The sequence below is a fragment of the Palaemon carinicauda genome, chromosome 8 (assembly GCF_036898095.1).
Source record: "Palaemon carinicauda isolate YSFRI2023 chromosome 8, ASM3689809v2, whole genome shotgun sequence".
NCBI classification, from domain to species: domain Eukaryota; kingdom Metazoa; phylum Arthropoda; class Malacostraca; order Decapoda; family Palaemonidae; genus Palaemon; species Palaemon carinicauda.
In genome coordinates, this window is record NC_090732.1 from 175,814,484 (window position 1) to 175,823,391 (window position 8,908).

The following is an 8,908-nucleotide window of genomic DNA, read 5'->3' on the forward strand; positions in this document are numbered from 1 at the left end:
AGCTGTTCACAAACAAACACACAAACACACACTGGTCGCAGTTTTAATCGTAGAGTAATGAAACTTGTAGGGATTAACTGTTATGTAAAAAGCTGGTAATTATCAAATTTCATAGGATAGGGAGTTTCGTGTAATTCTTCTTTATATTTTCTCTATGGGATTGATTACCTCCGCTAACGAAGTTGGAAGGAGGTTATGTTTAACCCCCTGTTTGTGCGTATGTGACTGTTCACAAACAAACACACAAACACACACTGGCCGCAATTTTAATCTTAGAGTAATGAAACTTGTAGGGATTAACTGTTATGTACAAAGCTGGTAATTATTAAATTTTATAAGGTAGGAAGTTTTATGTTATTGTTCTTTGTATTTTCTCTATGGGATTGATTACCTCCGCCAACGAAGTTGGAAGGAGGTTATGTTTACTCCCCTGTTTGTGTGTATGTTTGTGAACATGCTGTTCACAAACAAACACAGAAACACACACTGGCCGCAATTTTAATCGTAGAGTAATGAAACTTGTAGGGATTAACTGTTATGTAAAAAGCTGGAAATTTTTAATTCTTGAAAGGTCAAGGGCATAGGTCAAGGTTACGGTCAATCAAAATGTCCAATTCACATAATCAGCCATATGTCTGCACGTCGTTGTCACAGAGACTTCAAACTTGGTTCATATTTGAGTGTATGAAAATCCACGCCAATTAATACATGTTAAGGTCAAAGGTCAAGGTCGATAAATAAGCTGTCACGGCGGAGGTCAACGCTCCACTGAGTGCCCCTATAGTTGCTGACACTACAAGAAACTTTCGAACTTAGGCGGGATTCGAACCCCAGTCCGGCGAATGCCAGACAAGGACGCATCAAAGAGGCTACCACAACCCTTCAGAATGCTTACAAAAAAAAATGAAAGTACTGATACGACGCAATACCGCCTGCCTCTTCCACACGTAACAAGGCAATAACTTCATCAGTAGACGTTTATCACTAAAACACATGCTCTCATAAGAGTCTAAAAAAAAAAAAAAAAAAAAAAAAAAAAAAAAAAAAAAAAAAAAAAAAAAAAAAAACTTTTTTCTTTAACAAGACTGGTAAATTTTAAGTCACGAAAAAACTTTACAGTTTCTTTCATAAGACTGGTAAATTTTTTACATTAATTTCCATTTTTATATATATTTTGGAAACATTTTCAATTTCAAAAAAGTGTATTTATAACAAATATCACAATTTCTTTCACAACACTAGCCAATTTTTTACTTGTTTCTTTCACAAGACTGGTAAATTTTTTACGCTAATTTATATTTTTATATAACTTGGAAGCATTTTCAATTTCAAAAAAGTGCATTTATAACAAATATCACAATTTCTTTCACAAGACTAGCCAATTTTTTACTTGTTTCTTTCACAAAACTGGTAAATTTTTTTACATTAATTTCTATTTTTATATATTTTGGAAGCTTTTTCAATTTTAAAAAAAGTACATTTATAACAAATATCACAATATCTTTCACAAGACTAGCCAATTTTTTACGTCAATTTATATTTTTATATAACTTGAAAGCATTTTCAGTATAAAAAAAAAAGTGCATGTATATCTTGAATATTAAAATTTGCCTTTGGTTAATTATCTTTGACGTGTATCCAATTTAACAAAATATGCCTGAAAATAGATGACTTCGAAATGCATGTAAAAATTTCCAAAAAAAAAAAATTGTCATTTCCTTTTTCCTTCAAAGTCAACAAGCATTTAGTAATAGCAGTTGTTATTACAAAAAAAAATAAGAAAAAAAAATTTAATTGAAGAGTTGGAAAAATGAATCACTCTTGTTTGTTCATAAAAACATTCGGATTTTAATAACAATTCTGTATGCTTAGAAAGACAAATAAAACAATTACCCTTTTCGTTTCTGCATATACCAACTTTGATATTCAGATATTGTGCAACGGTAGGTTTTGATGTTATTTTGCATGTTATATCATTAGTCTTTTATATCTCTCTTCTAGCTTTGACCAGTTTTCATCATCCCATGCCTGTGATCTCAGTACAAAAGCCTAGTTTTGAATGCAGATAACTGGTGGTATTTTGCTCAAATCATTTCAGAATTGCGAAAGCGTTCCGGCTTGACTCAGTGACCCCTTCTGGGAATATGCATATTTATTCGTCTCATTTTGCTACTTTGATGTATGCTATTCTTATGTATTTTTCGTTCATTTTTTCACTTTATATATTCCATTTCCTTCTAATAAAAATTATTAAAATTAAAGTTATTACTACATTTTCAAGTCTTTCTCCCTAAATAAAACAATTTTGCACCATCATCACCCTTCACTTGATCTTTCAATCAAAACACTTTCTTGTCGCCATTGTCGCCATTTTATCTATCACAAGTATCATTATGTATTTCCTTCGCTGGCCCACCAAACATATCCTATTGCAAACGTCCAAGGCTGGCATTCTGACGTACTCAGGACCCGCTCAATCTCAATAGTCTCTCGTAGTGTCTGTAACCATACCATCCTTATGAGCAAAGGATGGAGGATACTTGTAGTGTCTGCAACCATACCATCCTTATGAGCAAAGGATGGAGGATACTTGTAGTGTCTGCAACCATACCATCCTCATAAGCAAAGGATGGAGCTTGCAGGATACTTGCTGAGGAGTCATCAGCAGCCATTGCCTGGCCCTCCCTGGTCCTAGCTTTGGTGGAGATGCTCTTGGGCCTTGATCATGTATATATATATATATATATATATATATATATATATATATATATATATATATATATATATATATATATATATACATATATATATATATACATATATATATATATATATATATATATATATATATATATATATATATATATATATATATATATGGCCAGTCTCTAGGACATTCTCCTTCTAGGGCATTGTCACTGTCCCTTGCCTCTGCCATTCATGAGAGGCCTTTAAACCTTAAACTAATTCCCCTTCCTGAACATATTTCCAAAAGATCCTATAGACTTGTGGTAGCCTAGTGCAAGCATTCAAGCCCCGCTCAATGTTTGAGATATTTTGCTAATATCAGGATTTTACTGTCCTTGTGATGTAGGCAATAGGAGATATTTGGGATCTCTTAGGTGTACCATATGAATTACCAGCAGCCATGACCTGGTCCTCCTTGATCCTAGCTTGGGTGGAGAAGATCTTGACAGTGCTGTTCACGAGCCGCCGTTTATATTTTGAAATTATTATCTTTGGGAACTACATACATACTGTGTATTTTGAGTCTTTTGATGGAGAAAGCAAAATTTCATAAAATAACTAGAAGGGCACTCAGTAGAGCGCAGACCTCCGCCGCGGCAGCTTATTTCTCGACCTTTTGCTCGATCTTGACCTTGACCTTTGACATTAACATGTATTAATTGGCGAGAATTTTAATACGGTCAAATATGAACTAAGTTTGAAGTCTCTGTGACAACGATGTCCAAACTTATGGCTGATTACGTGAATTGAACATTTTGCTTAACCGTGACCTTGACCTTTGACCTTGACCTTCCAAAATTGAATCATTTCCAGATTTTTACATAACAGTTAATCCTTGCAAGTTTCATTACTCCACCGTTAAAATTGTGGCCAGGAAGCTGTTTATAAACAAACACACAAATAGGGAGTAAAACCTAACCTCCTTCCAACTTCGTTGGCGGAGGTAATTACCCTAACAACCGATTATGAAATGGGGAAATAAGACACAAAGTTCAATGCTATTCTCACAATTTATTCATTCAAGATCCAAAAGCCCTGAAGTATCCACTATATCATAAGATGCCTTGATCCCCGCTCTTTAATCCAGACAGTATTTCCCAGGGATTGCGTTCTGGGTGATCCAATTAATGTAATCTAGAAAGGAAAACATTTATATATAAATACATTTGTGCGTGTATGAATGACATGCCATATATATATATATATATATATATATATATATATATATATATATATATATACAGTTGCACTTAGAACACAAGAACTCAATAATACATGTGTTGAATAATATACATAAACATATATATATATATATATATATATATATATATATATATATATATATATATATATGTATATATATATATATATATAAATATATATATGTATATATATAGATGTATATATAGATAGATAGATATATAAATATATAGATATATATATATATATATATATAAATAGATAGGTAGATGTATGTATATATATATATATATATATATATATATATATATATATATATATATGTATATATACATATATATATATATATATATATATATTTATATATATATATATATATATATATATATATATATATATATATATATATTTATACATACACAGTAAAACGTGTATACAAACTAATAAAATCTATATATTATCGTTATAGCTTACTTGGTACGTCGGTATAGACTCCATACTTTCCAGGCCATGCACAACCTTGGCCCCAACTGACAACACCAGCGAAATAATGTTTGCCAGATCCATTAGGAACGGTAAGAGGTCCGCCACTGTCACCCTGTCCGAAACAGAATTATAGATATTCAGTCGGGATTAATCATTCAAAGATGAAAATGATTTGAAGATAACTGGCAAATATAATATTGGGATAATTCATGTGATTCAATAACTACTTATTATCAATTCAATTCCCCTAGAGACTGGGAATTGGTGTTCCTTTTAAAATAAAACCTACATTGTCAAAAAAATTTCCGTAAAAACAGTAAAAATCCTGAAATAAATTTTGCTAGGTTTTTACCGTTTTAAAAACGGATATATTGACGTAAAGGAGTGATATTACGGTTGGTGTTCCTTTGAAAATGAACAAAACTTACTTAAAATAAAACCTACACTGTAAAAAAAAATTCCGTAAAAACAGTAAAAATTCTGAAATAGATTTTGCAAGGTTTTTACCGTTTTAAAAACGGATATATTGACGTAAAGGAGTGATATTACGGTCGCGAACCCGTAAAAGATAATAACAAAGTATGGTAAAATTACGGTCGCCTGTATTTTACTGAAATACGGATGAGAAGAGTATATTTTTATGGAGGATATCCTATTAAAATTACAGTTTTTAACAGTGTAGGCATTCCTGTTAATAAAGAAATGGATTGATTGATTGATTTAAAGTTTTCTGGCATCCTGACATCTAAGGTCATTGACGCCGATATCATTTATTATATATAAACAATAAAAGAATATTTAAGTTAACCCATATAAGTTAAACCTTTTACCCCCAAAGGACGTACTGGTACGTTTCACAAAATCCATCCCTTTACCCCCATGGATTTACCGGTACGTCCTTGCAAAAAAATGCTCTAAAAATCTATTTTTTCATACTTTTGATAATTTTTTGAGAAAATTCAGACATTTTCCAAGAGAATGAGACCAACCTGACCTTTCTGTGACAAAAATTAAGGCTGTTAGAGCAATTTAAAAAAAATATACTGCAAAATGTGCTGGGAAAAAAATAACCCCCTCGGGGTTAAGGGTTGGAAATTTCCAAATAGCCTGGGGGTAAAAAGGATAAGGTGTCCTTATAAAAGTTAAATATCCTTATTGAATTCGTTACCTGGCAAGAATCCTTGCCGCCCTCCGGAAATCCTGCGCAGATCATGTTCTGGGTGATCTGACCTGGGTAGGAATTTCCACATTCTGTCGCACTTCGAATCGGAACAATCACCTCCCTGGCTCTGGCAGGCTGAGTCCCACCTAAAAAAAGAACAATATCAGTCACCTGAATTTAGGTATAGATTACAATCCTGTTATTTCGGAGGAGGTACAACACCTAGGAGTATTTCCTCCAAGTACAACACAGAATTTTGATTGAAATAGCAAGTGTTTTGGGGATAGTACAATATAGAATTTTGATTGAAATAGGAGCGTGTGTTTTGGAGATAGTACAATACAGAATTTTGGTTGAAATAGGAACGGGTGTTTCTGGGGTAATACAACACAGAATTTTCATTGAAATAGGAGCGTGTGTTTTGGGAATAGGAGAATACAGAATTTTTATTGAAATAGGAACATGTGTTTTTGGGGTAATACAACACAGAATTTTTATTGAAATAGCAGGTGTTTTGGGGATAGTACAATATAGAATTTTAATTGAAATAGGAACGGGTGTTTTGGGGTAATACAACACAGAATTTTCATTGAAATAGCAGGCGTTTTGGGGATAGTACAATATAGAATTTTAATTGAAATAGGAGCGGGTGTTTTGGGGATAGCACAATATAGAATTTTAATTGAAATAGGAGCGGGTGTTTTGGGGATAGTACAATATAGAATTTTAATTGAAATAGGAGCGGATGTTTTGGGGATAGTACAATATAGAATTTTAAATGAAATAGGAGCGGATGTTTTGGGGATAGTACAATATAGAATTTTAATTGAGATAGGAGCGGGTGTTTTGGGGATAGTACAATATAGAATTTTTATTGAAATAGGAGCGTGTGTTTTGGGGATAGTACAATATAAAATTTTGATTGAAATAGGAGCGGATGTTTTGGGGATAGTACAATATAGAATTTTGATTGAGATAGGAGCGGGTGTTTTGGGGATAGTACAATATAGAATTTTGATTGAGATAGGAGCGGGTGTTTTGGGGATAGTACAATATAGAATTTTGATTGAAATAGGAGCGGGTGTTTTGGGGATAGTACAATATAGAATTTTAAATGAAATAGGAGCGTGTGTTTTGGGGATAGTACAATATAAAATTTTGATTGAAATAGGAGCGGGTGTTTTGGGGATAGTACAATATAGAATTTTTATTGAAATAGGAGCGGGTGTTTTGGGGATAGTACAATATAGATTTTTAATTGAAATAGGAGCGGGTGTTTTGGGGATAGTACATTATAGAATTTTAATTGAAATAGAAGCCTGTGTTTTGGGGATAGTACAATACAGAATTTTGATTGAAATAGGAGCAGGTATTTTGGGAATAGGAGAATACAGAATTTTTATTGAAATAGGAACGGGTGTTTTGAGGTAATACAACGCAGAATTTTCATTGAAATAGGAGTGGTTGTTTCTGGGGGGGGGGGGGGGCATAACTCAGAATTTTGATTGAAATAGGAACGGGTGTTTCGGGTTAATACAACACAGAATTTTCATTGAAATAGGAGCGGTTGTTTCTGGGGTAGCATAACACAGAATTTTAATTGAAATGGGACCTGGGAGAGCCAGGCAATGGCTGCTGCTGACTCAGCAGGTAGACCTAAAGTCTCTCCCTAACCTCCCAACTATAGCTCACAAGGATGGGGAGATTACAGCCACTAAAGGAACTAACGAGTTTGAGCGGGACTCTAACCTCAGTCTAGCGATTGCCAGTAAGGGACGTTACCAAATATTATTATCATTATTATCATTTGCTAAACTACAACCCTAGTTAGAAAAGCAGAATGCTATAAGCCCGAGGGCTCCAACAGGGAAAATAGCTTAGAGGGGAAAGGAGCTAAGGAAATTACAAGAAAAGTAATTAACAAATATCAAATATTTTACGAACAGTAATAACATTAAAATAAATATTTCATATAAAAACCAGGAAAACTTAAAACAAAAATAATAAAGGAAGAGAAATGAGATGGAATAGAGTGCCCGAGTGCACCCTCAAGCAAGAGAACTCTACCTCAAGACAGTGAAATAGGCCACCTATATAATCTCTAGCTTTATATGCAAAGCCAAAAAGACAAAACTAAATCATTCCCATATACTGACCATAACTCGTGACACCCCAACCAGTAGTAACAGCATTCTGTCCAGCGAAGTCAGCTGTGCTTGGAGGAAGACAGATCGGCTTGATGCCATTGAAGTTCGTGAAACTGACCTTCACTGCTAAGTGCAGTAGAGCGATGTCGTTGTTGTACTGTGGAGACGGAATAAGGAAGAGTGTACAGTTGGCTTCATTAATTTTGGAACACTACATAGGAAGCAATGGAGATGGCAGTGTACCGGAATTAATGAAGACAACTGTACGAGCTCAAGAATTGAAAAGAGGTGGGCTGGAATTGCGATTAAAAGAAGCAAAAACAGAACAATGTCTGATTTATTATTATTGTTATTATTATTATTATTATTATTATTATTATTGTTATTATTATTATTATGCTACTCTCTTTGCATCAATTCCATCCCCTGAATGTAGATCTAGGGTTGGTGAATCCCTTAATAGAGATTTAGCTAAAATTAGTGCATGGTGCAAATTATGGGGTATGAAGTTGAATCCTAACAAAACTCAAAGTATGATTGTAAGTAGGTCAAGGACGGTGGTTCCTCAACATCCGGATCTCAGTATTGATAATGTTTCTTTAAATATGTATGACTCTTTCAAAATTTTAGGTGTGATTCTCGACAGTAAATTTACTTTTGAGAAACATATAAGGTCTGTGTCTTCTTCAATTTCACAAAAAATAGGCTTATTGAGAAAGTCTTTCAAGATTTTCGGTGATCAATCTATTCTGAAGAAGTGTTTTAATTCTTTCATTCTACCTTGTTTTGAGTATTGTTCTCCTGTCTGGTCTTCAGCTGCTGATTCTCATCTTAATTTGTTGGACAGAAACTTACGGTCTATTAAATTTCTTATTCCTGATCTAGATATTAATCTCTGGCACCGTCGTTCAATTAGTTCATTATGTATGTTGCATAAGATTTTTCACAACTCTGACCATCCTTTACATTCAGATCTCCCTGGACAATTTCTATCCTGTTCGTAATACTAGGCAGGCAGTTAATTCTAATAGCCAGGCCTTCTCCATCACGAGGCTCAATACTACGCAGTACTCTAGAAGTTTTATTCCAGCTGTGACCAAGTTGTGGAATAATCTTCCTAATCGGGTGGTTGAATCAGTAGAACTTCAAAAGTTCAAAATTGGAG

General features: G+C 33.6%; 1 protein-coding gene across 1 annotated transcript in view; it reads right to left on the bottom strand.

The window, feature by feature from the left end:
- Positions 1-3,739: 3,739 nt before the first annotated feature.
- Positions 3,740-8,908, bottom strand: part of LOC137645106 (serine proteinase stubble-like) — an 18,895-nt gene continuing 13,726 nt past the window's right edge. Inside the window, exons 9-12 of the mRNA XM_068377948.1 lie at positions 7,753-7,900; positions 5,603-5,742; positions 4,423-4,546; positions 3,740-3,882 (exon numbers count right to left, since the gene is read on the bottom strand). Of these exons, the coding sequence (XP_068234049.1) occupies positions 3,827-3,882; positions 4,423-4,546; positions 5,603-5,742; positions 7,753-7,900 (468 nt within the window). The 3' untranslated portion in view covers positions 3,740-3,826. The remainder of the gene's footprint in view (positions 3,883-4,422; positions 4,547-5,602; positions 5,743-7,752; positions 7,901-8,908) is intronic.